The sequence below is a fragment of the Callorhinchus milii genome, unplaced genomic scaffold, assembly GCF_018977255.1.
Source record: "Callorhinchus milii isolate IMCB2004 unplaced genomic scaffold, IMCB_Cmil_1.0 Scaffold7, whole genome shotgun sequence".
Taxonomy (NCBI): Eukaryota; Metazoa; Chordata; class Chondrichthyes; order Chimaeriformes; family Callorhinchidae; genus Callorhinchus; species Callorhinchus milii.
Window position 1 is genome coordinate 5,246,573 of NW_024704748.1, and position 17,487 is coordinate 5,264,059.

Here is a 17,487-nt window from a genome sequence, read left to right on the forward strand (position 1 = left end):
GCCATTCAGCCCCTAGAGCCTGTTCCGCCATTCTATAAGATCATGGCTGATCTGTACCTCAACTCTAGTTGCCCACGCTAGCCTCATATCCCTTGATACCCTGACCTAACAAATATCTATTTACCTGAGTCGTGAAAATGTGAATGGATCCAATATCCACAGCCTTTTGGGGAGAGAGTTCCAGATTTCCACTACACTTTGGGTAAAAAACTGCCTCCTGATTTCACTCGTAAATGACCTAGTTTTAAGACGATGCCCCCTGTTTCTGGATTCCCACACCAGAAGGAATAGTTTCTCTAGCCACCATATCAAATCCCTTTATTATTTTAAAAACCTCAATTAGATCACCCCTCAACCTTTTAAACTCAAGGGAATACAGACCAAGTTTATGGCACTTGTCCTCATAATTGAACCCTTTAAGCCCCGGTATCATTCAGGTGAATCTGCAACGGCACCCCATCCAGAGCCAATATATCCTTTCTGATGTGCGGTGCCCGAAACTGAACGCAGTACCCCAGATGGGGTCTGACCAAGGCTCAATACGGTTGAAGCATCATTTCCTTTGCTTTATATTCCAGCCGCCTTGAGATAAAGGCCAACATCCCATTAGCCTTTGATAACAACAACTTGCAGTTTCTTCATTCTTCTTCCCATCTTGATCTTCATCTTCACCACACTCCCTGTGGCAGCTCAATCATTGCACTGACAAAAGGGAACCTCACGCATTTCGTCATGTGATTTCTAACGGAATATTAGGAAACGCTGATAGAAATTCTGTATTTTACAAGCTGAATGTCTGCAATGTAACAGCATGTAGGGGAGAGCAGCTTGATTTGAAGGTTATGGATTGTGACACGATCACTGAATAGTCAGCCTTTTGCTCACCGAGTAATTGTTTCAGAGCTCTTGCTATAAGCTTTCATTTGAATGTTCTACATAAACTGAGGGCTGATCATTAAATCCAGTCAGGCAGATGCTTTGTGTATCCAAGAAGAGCCCTCTACCAATTCATCTGTTGAGCTAAGAGCCACACAAGCATGATCCCCTGTTCTGCCCATCCACCACAATTCCTTCCAGCAACAGTCAATGATCTTTTGTTCAGCCCCTGTAAGGCAGCGGGATCAAGAGGTCCCACGTCCCTTCTCCCTCTCCCCCTGTACGGTGAGTTCTGGCTTCAGTCTGCTGTCACTCCAGGTTGCTTCAAATAAGGCCAAAACGTTGGGCAAGTTTCCTCTGTTTACCTAGCAGTAAGTAGGAACCCTTTTGGTGATGGAGATCGCTTTTCCGGGGGAAATAATTCCTTTAAAATAAATAAAAATAATTTGGTCGCTGAATCCACAATTGTTTGTGGGATACAACTATGTGCAATTGGCTGCCACATTTCGCCCACAATTTAATTCACTTTACAGTATAATCTGTGAAGCGCTTTGAGGGTCTCGAAGACATGATAAAGCGATATATCAAATGCAAGGATTATTATTTATTAAATCCAAATCAGAAGCCAGCTTTGTTTTCCAAAGTCCCTGTGTCATCTCCAGCTGAGCAAACAGTTACTGAGCCATGCTCTGTTCGTCATCCTCGGCCATCACTGACTCATTCTGGGTCATAAGTCTCAGGCCTTGTTTGATCAAATTTGTCTCCACGTCCCCTATCAGTTCCAACTCGATGATAGCTGAATGGACTGCCTTGAGAAACTGCACAAAATAGCTCCGACACATTCAGCAGCAATCCGATTAATTCCTCGTTTTGTTTCCTTCAATTCTCTCCAAGCCTTTTCTGAAGATCTGACTCCTTTTTCCTTCTGCTGGGGTTCCAGCTGCACAACGCCCCCCCCTCCCCAGGCCATTCCCCACCACAGGGCCGGCTGACAGTGATCATGGCCCCTTCCCAAAATACACTTGACAGCGGGAGGAGGTGTCTTGGTTGCGATCAGGGGAGAGGACCTAAGCTGATATTCCCTTCCCAAAACCTAGACGAGCCCAGTTGTTGGCATGTCTGCTCCATGGCTGAGATCGGTAACTCCGCGTAGACAAACTTTAGAAGAAATCTCAAATCAGGGAGCCAAATCTGTTTGCATTAAGTCGTGTCACACCACGGGTCAGCAGCCTCTCTTAAGCACATCCACACTTTGGTTTGGAGAACAATACAATACAGTACGAATTAACATTTACACAGCTTCTTTCACGTTGGACGGACGGCCCCCCAGTCCTAACAATCCTGGCTGGTCACCCAAGGTGGGATTGGGTGGAGTAGAATAATGACTGAAATGCGGTCAGAGAGATGAGTCGTGAGACGCAGTTAAAGCTTCCTGTGCTTACAGCAAGTGTGAGATTAACGAGTATAATCACTTTTCCTTCTAGAGTGAGGAAGAGCGACAGCAGCTTGTGCAGACATATCCACCACAGCCTTTCCTGGCTCCCGTGCCTCAGGGGCCGGTGTATGCAGGCAGCGGGCTGATAGACCCTCTCTCCAGCTTCCCGGCCCCCTCCATCCTCCAAGACTCCAAGCCCAAACTCAAGAGGTCACTGAAGAAAAGCCTCAACGAGAAATATCGGCTCAAGTTCCTGCGGCTGCAGAAGACAGTGAAAACTCTGATCTTCGTGAGTGTTTGAGGCCCTGAGAGCCTGCTCCATTCTCTGTGTTGCGCTCAGCTGTGTGCCCTTACTATGTGCCCTCCCTCGCGCTGTGCCCTCCCTCGCGCTGTGCCCTCCCTCGCTCTGTGCCCTCACGTTATTCCTTCACTCACTCTGTGCCTTCACTCTGCCCTCACGCTGTTCCCTCACTCACTCTGTGCCCTTGCTCTGTGATAGAGAGAGCGTGGGGAGCATATGTGTATATAAGAGAGTGTGTTTGTGTGTGTATTTAGTGACAGAGAGAGCATGGGAAGTGTGTGTGTATTTAGTGACAGAGTGGTGTGCTCTCTGCTCAGCCTGTCTGTGTTTTTCAGGAGAATGCAGCTCTCTGTGATGAAATTGCTCACATTGAGCAGAAGTTTCTCAGAGCCAAAGAGGAAAGAAGGTAAGGAATGGTTTCCACTTGATGCTTTTCTTACAGATTTCTGTGTAGTTCAGTTCTCTGGTTCCCAAATGGCCAGCTAGTCACCCTTTCCTGGGCGGGTGGAGGTGGTGGGAGGTAAGCGGGGTCTCCCTGGAGCTGAATTGGCTCCAAAGTGACATGTTTGGCAATGGAAAGTCATAATCAAGCCAGCCCTCTGGCAGATTCCTGTCCAGTTCTTAAGCCAAGCGGGTCCGTAGTATTCCAGGGCACTGCTGATGACAGCACAGCCCAGCGTGGCTCATCAGCAGGACTTGGAGGAACAGATCAGTCACTGGGAGGCAGGAAATCCTCCCACTGAGCTCCTCTTAGCCCTGCAAGCCAAAGCCATAACGGGTAGCGTGGTCCTAGCTGGACAAGCAGCAGGAAAGCTTACCAGACAGTGCTCCCAATGGCAAGCTCTGTGGTTTTAGCTGGTTAGACTCCAGCAGTCACCTCAACGCACACTCTGGGGGCCCCAAGGTTTGGCTTTTGCCAACCTGCACCTAATACTCTCTGGAATTAGGTAAGTAGGGGGTGTCCCTCCAGGGAGAAAATGCACATTCCATTCCAGACCCAGGACTTTCCATGGTGACGTACATGGGCTTCTTAGTTTAGATATTCTTCAGCATGGTGAAGGGTTTCCACATGTGTCAGACACCCAGCTGAGTTTAAAAATAAAGGTTCACAGTGCAGTCTGATGTTGAGGGGTTACATGCTGAGATGTCTCCGACACACAAACACTTCCTCAAGTCAGAACTTTTGAGTGCTGAGCGGAGTCCTTATATCACAGATTCTCAGAGCTGCCTGTCCCTGTCTTGCCTGACTCCCTGTGAGCTATGAGTCTGTCTGCAGTTCAGCAGGACATCTGTCACTGTGTACAGCTCTACTTGCTGTTGTCCAGCGGTGCATTTCAGTTCAGTCAAGAAAAGACTCGAGGGCAAGAGGGTGTGTGTATAAAAGCAATTGTAATCTTAGATTAATATGTTCGGTGCCTTTGGCATCTTATTACCAATTACCAAATAAACAACCCATCGATAAGGGGATATTTTTACACACAGTGTTATTGGGACATGGAGCGCATGGCTGAACCCAGAATAATTTTAAAAGGCAGTTTAACAAGGATTTGAAAATGAATGAAATGTAAAAGGTTGTGGGGAGGGAAATGTAGGGCTGAACCTGAACACATCTTTTACACAGCCAGCACACAACACAGGCTAAACGGCCTCCTGCTGTGATTGAGATTACATCTGGCAAAGGATTCTCCCTCCCGGCTCTCTCCTCTCTCTCTGAGTAGTGATCTCTCTCTTTCCCCGTTTCACTCACTCTCTCTGTGAGCGTGTCTCTCTGTCTGTCTGCCTGCCTCTCTCTCTCAATCTCGCTGTGAACAGGGCTCTCTCTTACTCTCTCCCCATTGGAGCTCTCTACTCTAGTCCCATTCTCTGTGTCTCTCATGGCCTCACATGGACATGTGTAATAAAGCGGGCTCCTCACGTCCTGTTCCACCCCAGGTTCCTGCTGAAGAGGCTGTTACCACAGCAGGCGGTGTTGGATGGCAGCGATACCCTCATGCTGCCCGTGGGCACCCCTGAGGGGAGCAGCCTGCCCGCCACCCCAATGCCCAGCGTCTCGGGGGCAGAGGAGCCCGCCAGCAAAAAATCAAAGAAGGACAAGAGAGACAAAGTGAAAGATAGCAAGGAGGATGGTAAGTACTTCTCTGTCACGGTGAGGACAATGAGCATTTTCCCTCGCGGTGAGGACAGTGAGGACACTGCGCACTCCGAAAAACAGTAAGAACTCAGTTAGCCCTTGTTCAGTGGCAGCCAGGCTGTCATTCACTCTCAAACCTGTGAACAGGAGTTTGTGGGTTGAAGCCCCGGGTAGGGTACTCTGAGCTCACAGTCCAGGCTGACGCCCCAGTGCCGCATTGTAAGAGGTGCCATCCTTCAGATGAGATATTAAACTGAGGCCTCATCTGTACCCAGTCAGCTGTCCTGTCCACTAATCCTGTAGATACATTCATCATTCACCTCATACCTACAGACAGCAACCAGTACATCTGAGCTCACTGTGTGTGAAGGGCTGTGAGATGTATGGATGTTAGAGAGCTGAATCACATATAGGAGTTGCTGGTGATTGTGTCCTCCCCAGTCTGCAGCAATGGCCGGCATGTCCGCCAGTCGTTCAAACAAGAGTGAATGTTGGGGTATTGATGAGCAAACACTAAACTCCAGATTCAGTTTGTACTTTTTACGTGTTTGCAGTTCAGTACTTCTCTCTATTGTCCAACACAGTAACTGCTGTGTCAGACTGATTAGGGAGAGGAATATTAATTGTGCTGTGTGTCAGACTGACCGGGAAGAGCGATAGGAGGTGTGTCCTGGGTTAGTGACTTGTTTGCTGACAGAGTTTTAGACATGGATTGATTTGTCATATAAACATTTTCTATTTCAGCCCCTTTGATCACCTGTCCCAGGCCTGAAACTAAATGTTATTAATGGGGGCTCAGTGTTAAGATACCTCCCTAACACAAAGCACAGCTCTTTACCCAGGTACATTAACAAGCACTTGCTGGCTTATAAAGAGTATATTGGGCTGTGAGTAATTTCTTTCCTTTCACTGAGTTGTGAAAGCCTGCTAATGGAGCCAGCAGCTGCTTACATCCAGTGTCACACTGGCCTCGGACACATTGCCAGCTTTTACATCAAACTTAAAGAGAAGGGATACACGTGTAAATTATAAACTCCAGGGGATGATGGGCCAGAACATCAGGAGTGGTACCTGGGATCTTTAACATCCACCTGATCAAGCAGACAGGACCTCAGTCTCATCAGAAGGATGGCACAGCGAAGCACTCCCCAGCTTTGGGAGTGTCAGCCGGCACTCTGAGTTGGAAGGACATCTCGAAGCACGTTACACACTTCTGGACAGCATCCGTGATGGCTGGGTGCCAAGCCGAGGGGGGTAGGGGGGGCAGGAGGGAAAAGCTACTGAAAGTGCAAGGTCTGCTATATGTAAGTGAGAGTAAACGTGTCTGCTGTGTGTAAGTGTATTTATAAATCTGCTTTCACATAAAGAGGTTTGTACATACATAAGCTTTTGTATACATATCTGGGTGAGCACCTATCAGCCATGTATAAGACAGGAAGTGTGAAATGGCTGATGGGGGGGTGACTGGCAGAGGGTGATGGGGAGGTGTGATGGTGAGGGTGACAGCGGGAATTGCATTGACTGACATCATCCACACAATTGTAGGGCTGAAGAAAGTCACAAAGAAGAAAAGAACAGGCGAGCGAGCGACACGGAGGTTTGTTCAGCCCATCCCACTGGATCCATGCGGGAGGCCCATATTCCCCATCGTGCTGGGAGGTCTGACCATATACAGCCTGGGAGAGGTTAGTGTCAAGGCAATAACAACAACAAGATTACATTTGTATAGCGCCTTTCACGTCGGGAGGACGTCCCTGATGCAGGAACTCTGGAGTATCTCGGAAGGTCCATAATAATTATAATAATAATAATCCTTGCGTTTGATATAGCGCTTTATCATGCCTTCTAGACATCTCAAAGCACTTCACAGTATATACCGTAAAGTGGATTGACTGTTTATTTTGTGGGCGAATTGACCTTATTTACCCGGTGACTACACTGCACACCCTGAGATATTTGGACCATGTGATAAGACGCTATACAAAATGGGGATTGTTATAATAATAATAATAATAATAATCCTTGCATTTGATATTGCGCTTTTCACGTCTTCTAGATGTCTCAAAGTGCTTCACAAAATATGCTGTAAAGTGAATTGACTGTATATTTGTGGGCGAAACGCGGCAGCTAATTGCGCACAGCAGTGTCCCACAAACAGTCGTGGATTGAAAATGACTAATTTATTATTGTTTTGTTTTGGAGGGATTATTATTAGGTGTGTGGAGTAAGGAAACTTGCCCAAGGTTTCGCCCTGCCTGGAATTGAACCCAGGTGTCTCGTTGCAAGGGAGTGCTCTAACCACTGAGCTACAGGACTCCACACTGAACGAGTGTGTATGGGTGAGGGTGGGCAGGTTACCAGTGTAATGAAGCACCAGCACACTGGCGCAGGCCAAGGGCTGAGCAGATTGAATTCAATCTTCAAACCCACGTTCAGGTCCCAGATCGACTCTCCCCTACCCAACCCCTCCCTCCCCACCTCGCTCACACCCTGTCCGTCTGCTCAGTTAACATCAAGCTGCTCCGGGGTTCACTCCTCGCCCCAAATTTAAGCCAAATCCAAATGAACCATCAGCTTGCTCCGGTCACTGTGTTCGAGGCTCTGGCATAGATTGGCTGCCACGTTGCCTTCATAATATTCACTTTATTTAAAAACAAAGTCACTACACTCAAGAATATCATTGAGATATCTCAACAGTGTGATAAGGTACTGTTTCAAATGCAAAGATTATTATTACTAAAGGTTATTATGACTAATCATACTCTTTGAATTTGGTACAGCACCTTTCGCATCGGGAGGATGTCTCAAAGCACTTTGCGTAGAGTGTTAAGAGTGTATTGTTTAACAGTGTATTTTGTAGGCAGACCGGGTAGCCAATTGGTGCCCAGTGACATCCCACAAACAGCCATGAAGTGAATGAGCAATTTCATTTGGGGGGATTGTTGGCCAGGACACTGGGGGAGAGAAACTCCCTTCTCTTTTCAAATAGCGAGTGGGATCCTCAATGTCCCCCTGACCAGGCAGGCAGGGTCTTGGTTAACATCTCATCCGAAGGCAGCGCCTCCAACAATGCAGCGCTCCCCCAGCACTGAATTGAAGTGTCAGCTTAGACAAGCAAGTCCTGATTTAGTCCCTTATTATTTAAGAGATTTATTTTTACATAACTGACTGCTGGATAACTGCAGATTGCTGTATTTTCAGATCATCACAGATCGACCCGGTTTCTGTGATGAAGCCGCAATCTACCCAGTGGGATTTTGTAGCACCCGCGTCTATGCCAGTGTGAAGGACCCAGAGCAACAGTCACTGTACACCTGCCAGATCAAAGATGGGGGAATTGGACCACAGGTACTTCATATCCAGTGCTTAGCAACACTAAGCTACAACACACCTCACACAGATACCTTTGCTATGGCTACTCTGAAATGCTTTTGCCTCGTCAACTGCTAACCTCGGGAGCGGGTGGGGGTTTGGAGGGCTCTCCAAGGACCTGTCACGGGTCAGGGAATCCTCCAATTCAGCTCCCATTAACCGTGCAAGCCAAAGCCCAAATGGGTCCTAGCCAGACAAGCAGCAAGAAGCTTGCCAGACACTTATTATTATTATTGTTTGCAATGGCAAACTGCGAAGGTTTGAAGCAAGCCAGGTGCTGTGAGGTATAGAGTGTGTGTGGGGGGAGGGGGGGGTGGGGTGGAGTGGGTAGACAGTTCACACTGGGAATGTTGTCAATAAATGCGAGGAGTTGCACAGAGGGTGTGGGAAGTCTTACAACAAGTGAAGTCCAGTCAATTTCTGTCATTTAAAAGGAGATATAATGAGGTACAGGGATATAGCAGAGATATCGGGGATATCTCCCCCTTGGAGAAGCTAACAGGATTGAAACAGATTTTCTTTTCTGATGTTCCGCATCAGTTCTGTATCTCCTCCTCCTCTATTATGCACAACAGTGTTCAGGCTGTCAGCTCTCCTCACAGTGGGCCTTGAGGTCGCAACCTTCAGAGGCAAGAGGCCTCCAGCTGACTTCAGTCAAAGGGATCCCAGCAAATAGCCCAATAACTCCCTGAGCCACTTAGAAACAAATACAGCATCGAATGAGGTCATTCCACTCCACAAACCCACTGGAGCTCTCCACTCTAATCCCGTTCCCTGCTCTCTCCCCATCATGTCTGTGCTGGTGCTCACTCCCCCACTGGAGCTCTCTAATCCCATTTCCAGCTCTCTCCCCATCATATCTGTGCTGATGTTCGCTCTAATCCTATTCCCCTGATTGTTTCCGTTCCACATTATTTCTCTCAATGTATATCTAGTTCCCTTTAAATTGGTGTTAGAATCTTAACCTCAGTAGCAAATTACAGCCAAACATTCCACAGTGTAAAGCTTGGTGTGAAGGCAGTGGGACAATGCTAAAGTATTGATGTTGATCTGCAGCTTGTTGCTTTCCCTGGATGCCATGCTGTTAACCTAAATCTATCACACGCTCCTGATTGATGTTGTTTTGCTGATGGTAAATGTAGCGTGGGTGTGTGTACAATCATACACTACAAGGCGATGATGGGGCTAAGTTGATTGTGCCTGTCACCGGCATACAAAGAGAGCTCCCTGTTTGTGTAATTGAACACAATACGTACATCCTGTGTTGGAAGAAATAACTCCGAACAATGCTGGATGCGTTCCTCTCCATCGCAACTGCCACCGCTTCACACAGTGCCCTAGGGCGCCGTGTGCTGCCGGAAAAGTGGGGGGCCTAGTACGGTGGAGGGGGTTGGGTGGGCTCAGTGCGGGAGGAGTTTTTGTGGGGAGGAGCTCTCGGTGTGGGATGGGGGTGCTTGCTGCTGAGGAGGGTTGGTGCATGGGGTTTATCGTGGGTGGGGGCTGGGTGCCGGGTGGGGGATTTCCTGGACGGGGCGGTGACTGTTTTTGTCATTTACACAGTTTGAGATTGTCCCTGAAGACGACCCTCAGAATTCGATCGTTGCCTCATCGGCCGCTGCCTGTCACGCTAACCTGCTCAAGGCCATCGTCTCCGCTCGGTGAGTCCACAGCCCTCGCTGGTCCCCAGGTGATGTATTGGGGACAGTTTGGGCCCCATTATAGGTTGGATATACCATAACGGGAAAGGTGCAGAGAGAGTCACTGGGATGTTCTCAGGGACAAGGTTCCAGTCCTGAAGAGAGACTGGAGAGGCTGGAGCTAAAAGGGTTAATGGGCGACCTGACTGAGGGCTTCATGATGATGAAGGTGGCGATGGGGTAAATAGTAACAGATTATGCCACTGGACAGCCAGTTGGGAAACAGGCAGATTTCAGACAATCACACCGAGAACCAAAGGGAAGTTTAGACACCCTGTCTGTACACACAGGCTGTGGGATTCCCTGTCGCAACCCTGAGATGAGGCAGCGTCATTGGGGGGGAGGGAGGAAAGAATGGGGCTAGAGTGGGGGTGGGAAGGGGAGTAAATTGCAAGCATGGAGTGAAAGCCTGTTTGTGATGTGGTGTAATGGTGCTTGGGCAGTATACGGTCTCCACCCCCACCACCTCCCCCAGGGCTTTGGGTGGTAATTGCTGCGTGCAGACTGCTTGCCCCATTCGTCCACACACAGTCAGGACTTTACAGTGTGTGTTCTGTGAAGCGATTTGAGACGTCTCAACGGGGCGGTGTCAAACACAAAGATGATTATTATTAAAGCCCTGAATCAGCACTGAGTTGCTCATTGTGTAGCCTGGTGAGCTGTTTTTCTGTGTGTGAGGTTAATGTACTTTCCCTCCTCATGCTCAGAGGACAGACATTCACCAGCGTGTTGCCGTCCGGAGCTGCTTTCTTTGGCTTCTCACACCCCACCATTCAGAACCTGATCCAGAGCTGCCCGGGAGCCAGGAAGTGTGCCTGGTAAGACTGTCTCGCTAACCTGAGGTCAGACTGAGTGCTTCAGGAATGGTCTGCTCACAAAGCGGCGCACGGTCAATCAGCACAGATACAAGCTGCAGAGATGTGAATACAGAGGCTCTGGCCACTCCTGTGACAGGGATAAATGTAGCTCCGAGCAGAAAGTGAGTGAGTCTAGTTTTGTCTCTCCAGTGACAGCCCGACTGCCCCCAGGGCTGAGTGGGGATCAGTCACCAGCTGTAGGCCATCAGGTCCCTGTGAGCAGTCCAGTAGCTCAGTGGTTAGAGCACTCGCCTCGCAAGTGAGAAGACCTGGGTTTGATTCCCAGGTAGGCAGAAACGTTGGGCAAGTTTCCTTACCCCACACGCCTTTGTTTACTGTAAGTTGGAACCCAGTTGTTAGTTGATTGGCAGATCACTTTTCTGGTGGTAATAATCCCTTCAAAAAAAAATAATTTTGTCACTCAATCCACAACTGTTTGTGGGACACTGCTGTGCGCAATTCACTGCTGCGTTTCGCCCACAAAATATACAGTCAATTCACTTAACAGTTTATTCTGTGAGACGTCGAGAAGACGTGATAAGGAACTATATCAAATGCGAGGATTATTATTAACAACAAGCAAGAGGAAGTTTAGTTCAAGGGTGGTGATCAGTGCAGAAGGAGCTTTTTACTCTGTCTCTAAACCTGACCTTCGAGTGTGGATGGATAGTGTATAGAGCTTTACTTTGTCTCTAACCCGCTCTGTCGCCTGATGTGGGAGTGATGAATGCCGGATGCTAATGCTGGTACTGATCTTGTTGACGTGTTGCCATGCTCTGTGCCCACAGTTATCGGTGGGTGAGGTTTGAGGTGTGCCGGCCTGGAGATGGGCAGGTGCCTCACGACTTGCCAGAGGATGATGCTTCTGTTAACTTTGAAGCTTTGAGGCATCGAGTATATGAGGAGAGACTGATTAATCAGTCTGAACCAGGTAACCATCTCACAGCTAACTTCATCACATCTCATACTGTACAGGAGATAGCAGCTCACTGTACACTGAGAGAATAGTTAAAGTCATGGTTTGTGTGTGTGTGATTACAGTGATGATGTGTGCGTGAGTGTGTGTTTGATTAGTGATGGTGTCTATGTGTGTGATTAGTGATGGTGTATGTGTGTGTGTGATTACAGTGATGGTGTCTATGTGTGTGATTAGTGATGGTGTGTGTGATTACAGTGAAGTGTGTGTGTATGTGTGTGTGTGTTTCCAGTCACGGTGTGTTGTTGACAGTGTGTCTGTGTGGTGTGTTTACAGTCATGGTGTGTGTCTGTGTGATTACAGAGACGGGGGATGCCTGTGTTTACCATTAACAGTGTGTGTGTGCGTGAATGTCTTTCCAGTCACGGTGTGTTGTTGACGGTGTGTATGTGTATGCTGGTGAGGTAACTGACTCCCTGTCTGCCCTGTTAGGTACCATGGGCCTTCAGTTGGGACCCAGGCTGCAATGCCCAGCCTCAGACACCTCCAGCACTCTCCACTCCCTGCTCTCTTCCAGTTCTGCATCGGCACTTCTGGTCCGAGGTACCGTATACAAGGGCTTGTGTTTTCATTGTCTTTCACTGAGTGGGATAGTGTACACTGCAGACAGAATCAGCCTGGCTTAGCTGATAACACTCTTGCCTCTTGAGTCAGGAGGTTTAAACCCCACATTGGGACCCTGAGCTCACAGTGTAGGCTGACACCCCAGTGCAGCGCTGCGGGAGAGTCGCATTGTCAGAGGTACCGTCTTTCAGATTAGACTTTAATCTACGGCACCGTTTGTGCTCTGTTCGGATGGACGTGTGGGCGGGGCATGGTTGTGTAGGGCGGTGGCTGTGGTGGGGCAGTGGCTGTGGGGGGGCAGTGGCTGTGGGGGGGTAATGGCTGTGGGGGGAGCAGGGAATGGCGGATGCGGGGGTGGTGAGTGCTGGCTAGAAGTTTGCTGTGCCTGTCGAGGCCAGTCGTGTGGCAGATCTCAGTGTGTTGCGCTCACACCGGCCTGTCATTGTTCTCCTTGCAGCTGCGATGGAGCCGAGCAAGCTCCCACCCACCCAGCACCCCGGGTTACCACAGGAGCAGGCCTCACCACAGCATCATCGCCGGTCATCCCCAGCACCCTTCAGCTCACCCAAACTGTGCGAGTGAGAAGCCACCGGCCAGCTGGCTCCCGGCACCAGTGTCCCGGCCCCAAGCCCTGAGCACTGAAAGTGAGGACTGACTGACTGACTGACTGACAGCTGCTGCCTGCCAGGTGTGACTGTCACAGCAACTGGCGACCAGGGTTACAGGACCAGAGTGGGAAGCAGTTGGCCGAGATCATGGCCACCTGTGGGCTGTGTAGCACTCTGCGTGTTTGTGTGTGTGTGTGTGTGCGTCTGCAGCCTGACCATACACTGCGCTGTGTGTGTGTGTGAACAGCGTGTCATACACAACACTGAGCTGTGTGTGAGTGTGTGTGTGTGCTCGTGCGCATCCTGTCCATATGCTCTGTGTGTGTGTGTGTTCAGCCTGTCTGTACACTGTGCTGTGTATGTGTGTGTACAGCCTGTCATACACTGTGCTGTGTGTATGTGTGTGGACACTGTGCATACACTGTGTTGTGTGTGCTGGCTGTGTGTGTGCGTGTGTGTTGGTTGTACTCTGTCTGCCTGCACAGGCACGCTGCTCTCTCAGGATGACGGTAGTTCAGCTCGACCTTTGAAGGGAGACAGAGTTTCCCAATCTTTTTATACAGATATCCCAGGCCTGAATGATTCAGCTCAGGTTTTGATGCCTGAGATTTCCCCATTAAATAAATGCCTGTTTAAACCTCAGTGATTTGTGGCCTCAGCTGCCTGTGCGGCGATTTTGCAGAGAAGCTGAATGACAGTTCGCTGTCAGGGTGCGAGGCTGAGGCTGGGTGCTCACACACTGGCTGTCTCTCTGCCAAACAGCAACTGGCAAGCTTTACATCCACCCAGAGTGGAGTGTGTGACACTGAGACACGGCGGCTGGGAGTGGAGTGTGTGAGTGTTACACGCAGCGGGTTTGAGCGTAGTGGAATGTTTACGCACATAGTGTGAGAAGAGTGGAATGTGTGAGTGTTACACACACAGTGGGAGTGAGCGGAGTGGGGTGTGTGAAAGAGGATTTGCAGCGTAGGGTGTGCTCTTTACTGACGCGAGCTGTTCCACATGCTGGTGAGCAGAGGTATTGCCATGTGCGTGAGTGGAACAACAACGACGACAAAATTACATTTGTATAGCGTCTGTCACGTCGGGAGGACGTTCCAAGCCGCTGTACACCGTGTGTGTGTATCAGTGAGTGTACACTGTGTGTGTCAGTGATAGTTGGCTTTAGTTTACTGGCTGATTTACAGGAGTGTACGAAGGAAACCCAGACCTGTAACACTGTCTGTAACACAGTTCGATCCTCTTGTCACCTTCTGCCCTCAGCCACAGTCCTCAGAGCTCTATCTGGCTCCTCGTAACTTCGCGGACACACGCATACACAGCCTTTAATATTTCCTCTCTAGCATTTGTCCAATTCCCTTGTGAAGATTTTACGGCTCTGTTACCTCTGTGGGTGTGCTGGAGAATCCCACCTGCCCTCCACACCCCACTCTCTCTCTCTCTCTCCCCATTGCTGCACCATTTGCTAATTTATGTATTTACGGAAGAAACTAATTTCACCAGATTCTCCCAAAAAGCCCTGAGCAACCACAGTCAGAGCCTATTTTAACCCAAAGGATACCGTCTCCCAACAATGCAGGCGCTCCCCCAGCACTGCACTGAGCATCAGCCTAGTCCTGACCTGGAACTTGAACCCACAACCTCCTGACTCCGAGATGAGAGGGTCAGTGGCTGAGCCAGGCTGACATCTGCTTGGAAAGAGGAATTTCACCTCCCTCTTCCCTTCTCTCCTCCAGCAGCAGCTGAGCGAAGGGGTTGGAGGGAGGAGTGGGGGGAGCAGGTTGGAGAGATAGGGAGGTGCCAGGACAGGAAGCGATTTGTGGATGAGTGTGAGGGGATGAAATGGTTCTGTGACGGATCCAGAGGAGCGTGGCAAACGCAGGGTAATGGGGGTGCGAGTTTTGAAAATCGGTGAGAATTCCAATGTTCCGCTAATGGTAATGAATATTTAGTCCATGAAGTACTCATAGCGGCCCTGCTTCAGCAAACAGTATGGAATGGCAATGTGCACCCACACTCTGCCCACGGAAGGAAGGGACCAAGCAGATCAGATTGAGCCTATTGACTCATCATCTCTATCTGTAAGTCATAGTGAGAATCATCAAGGTCCCTTCGCTCGGCTGCTTCAGGCCTGATCCTATCCACTCCACCATTGGTGGGCATGCTTTTAGAGGAATGTCTTGAAACGGGCCTTGAAGGTGTGGGACGGGGCAAAGAGACTTTGGGATGGAGTTCCAGAGGGTGGGGCAGAAAGGCTGAAGGTCCGACTATCGGTGGTGGGGTGGGTAGGGCGGGGACATGGGCACGCTGAGTGCCCACTGAACGATGGGAGTGGACAGGTTGGTAAGGCTAGAAAGTCACCGAGGTAGGGAGGAGCAAGATGAGGGATTTGAAGACGAAGACGAGAATTTTGAACTCTTGTCCTCTGGGGGATAGAGAGCCAACTGAGCCAGGCCAGGGTGGGGGTGATAGGCTCAATAATGATAATTATTTCTGTGCTGTTCCACTCGGTGTAACTGTGTGTCGTCTTTGTGAATACAGCAGCTCTGACAATCCCTCGCTCGCTCACTCACCATGTACAGCCTGGCCTTCAGGAGAGGCTCTTCTGATTGTTTGGAACAGGTTTAGTAGCTGAGAGCTAAATTACTGTTGGGAACGGACAACAGCATATCCCGTAGTTTTGCTGATCATTTTAATAACCATTTCCAAAACATGTAGTACCTGTTCAAGACCTGCTGAGGGCATTGTGCCCTTGCTTCTGATCCAATGCTGGATCTATACAGCTTCCAGTTCAGGATGTTCAAACCATCGTGGAGCTCTCTAATCCATTCCCTGCTCTCTCCCCGTCATGTCTGTGCTGGTGCTCACTCCCACACTGGAGCTCTCTGCTCTAATCCCATTCCCTGCTCTCTCCCCATCATGTCTGTGCTGGTGCTCGCTCCCACACTGGAGCTCTCTGCTCTAATCCCATTCCCTGTTCTCTCCCCACCGTGTCTGTGCTGGTGCTCTGTCATTAGAGGGCTGGCTGGATTCCAATATTATGTTTCCAAACGGATCACCTTGGAGACAGTTTAGCTCTAAGGAGACCCCACTTACCCCCCCCCCCCACCACCCAGGAGGATAGTGACAAGTTCATAATTTTCCATCCGACAAGTGAGGATTTGAGCCATCACCAGGTGGATGGTAGGTACAGGTAACTTCCTGAGAGGAACAAAGCTCAGCATGAAATGCGTGAGAGCATTGCCACCGTCTTCCTGCCCACAGCTCGTGCACTCGCCCTTTTCCACTGAGCAATGGGCCCACCCATTGGAGGTGCGGAGTTTAAGCAGCAGCTGCTTGTCTCTCTGCAGGCCAATCAAGGTGGATTTCAGGCATTGGACTTATGAACTCGGACTCCAGGTAACGCCTTCCAGCAGCTTTTGTCACAAGCCTCAGAGTTTCCTCATTGGCTATCTGGTGGGCATCTGCCTTCAGCGTTTTAGGAAGACCTTTACAGGACAGCTTGTGACGTGTCAGCCACCTTAATAATTTGCAAGTCCAAGTTCAAATGTCGGGTACCAGGTTAGTTAGCACCAGTTACTTAACTGCCAACGGAGCAACTACACTGCTCATGATCAGTGGTCAGGAATCCCTAGTGCAAAGGATTATAGCACTAGAGGTGACCAGCTGTTCTGCCATCCATCAAGGCTGGGTAGATACTCAGCAAACTCTCCTCATTCCAACATGTGGACCAATCCTGGGCTGCGGCCCCCAACACCCAGTCCCCAACTCAAGGAACTTGTTGGTAACCAAGGGTAGAGGAATAGAAGTGAGTGAGTGAGTGCGTGAGTGAGTGAGTGAGTGCGTGCAGGTTTGAGTTTAGGGAGTTTGGAACAAACACGGAGGTCAGAATGTGGAACACACTGCCCGAGCTGCAGGAAGCTGTGGTTCAAACAGAACACAGCAACATATTTGAGAAAATTTGTTGAATTCCTGAGGGGGAAGGGAACAGAGAGAAATAAGGGAGGTAGAGGCTCACTCGTGTGAGGTATAAACACCGGCACAAACTGGTCAGGCCTGTTTCTGTGACAAATCTAGCTCTCCCTGTCTGCCCTCCACTTTCTCTTCAATACTGACGCAGAGTGACATACACAGAGTGTGGGACTGTGTGTGATGGGGAGTGTTTTGTGTCCAGCACTTCAGTGTGGCTGAACCAGCTGTTGGGATTTCCGATCCTGAGGTTCAAATAATGACCCGACAATCCAATTAAGGTGTATTAGAGATTTATTAATCAAAGTAACACACACAAAACTAGTAAAATAATACTGCCACTACAAATAACAACTTATACTACCAGTTTTGGAGCAGTCAGTCAGTTGCGATGGTTTCAGCACACCTTCTCTCCAATGGTTCAGGTGTCCTCTTTGTCTGCTGGATCTGCTGCCTAACTTGCCTCAAGTCAGGATAGTTATACTCTTTCCACCTAGAGATCTTCCCCCCGTTCTTCTCCAATCAAGCATCTTAGCACGTACCCAACGTACTCGACACTTGCACATCCTTGTACCCATATCTTCTAGATAAAGCAGACTCTTTTGAGATAAAGCAGCTTGCTCATTATTGTTCAACACAGGACATCTTGCTTCTCCCTTCCAAGGCTGGAGCCTGTCTCTGTCTGGTAGAAACATTTAACG

General features: G+C 49.3%; 1 protein-coding gene across 1 annotated transcript in view; it reads left to right on the top strand.

The window, feature by feature from the left end:
* The window catches only part of tbrg1 (transforming growth factor beta regulator 1), a 29,063-nt gene extending 15,604 nt beyond the window's left edge, over positions 1 to 13,459 (top strand). The window contains exons 7-16 of the mRNA XM_042337005.1: positions 2,361 to 2,600; positions 2,948 to 3,018; positions 4,545 to 4,738; positions 6,289 to 6,428; positions 7,945 to 8,091; positions 9,676 to 9,773; positions 10,520 to 10,630; positions 11,458 to 11,600; positions 12,078 to 12,188; positions 12,667 to 13,459. Coding sequence (XP_042192939.1) covers positions 2,361 to 2,600; positions 2,948 to 3,018; positions 4,545 to 4,738; positions 6,289 to 6,428; positions 7,945 to 8,091; positions 9,676 to 9,773; positions 10,520 to 10,630; positions 11,458 to 11,600; positions 12,078 to 12,188; positions 12,667 to 12,791 — 1,380 coding nt within the window. The 3' untranslated portion in view covers positions 12,792 to 13,459. The remainder of the gene's footprint in view (positions 1 to 2,360; positions 2,601 to 2,947; positions 3,019 to 4,544; positions 4,739 to 6,288; positions 6,429 to 7,944; positions 8,092 to 9,675; positions 9,774 to 10,519; positions 10,631 to 11,457; positions 11,601 to 12,077; positions 12,189 to 12,666) is intronic.
* Positions 13,460 to 17,487: the final 4,028 nt, after the last annotated feature.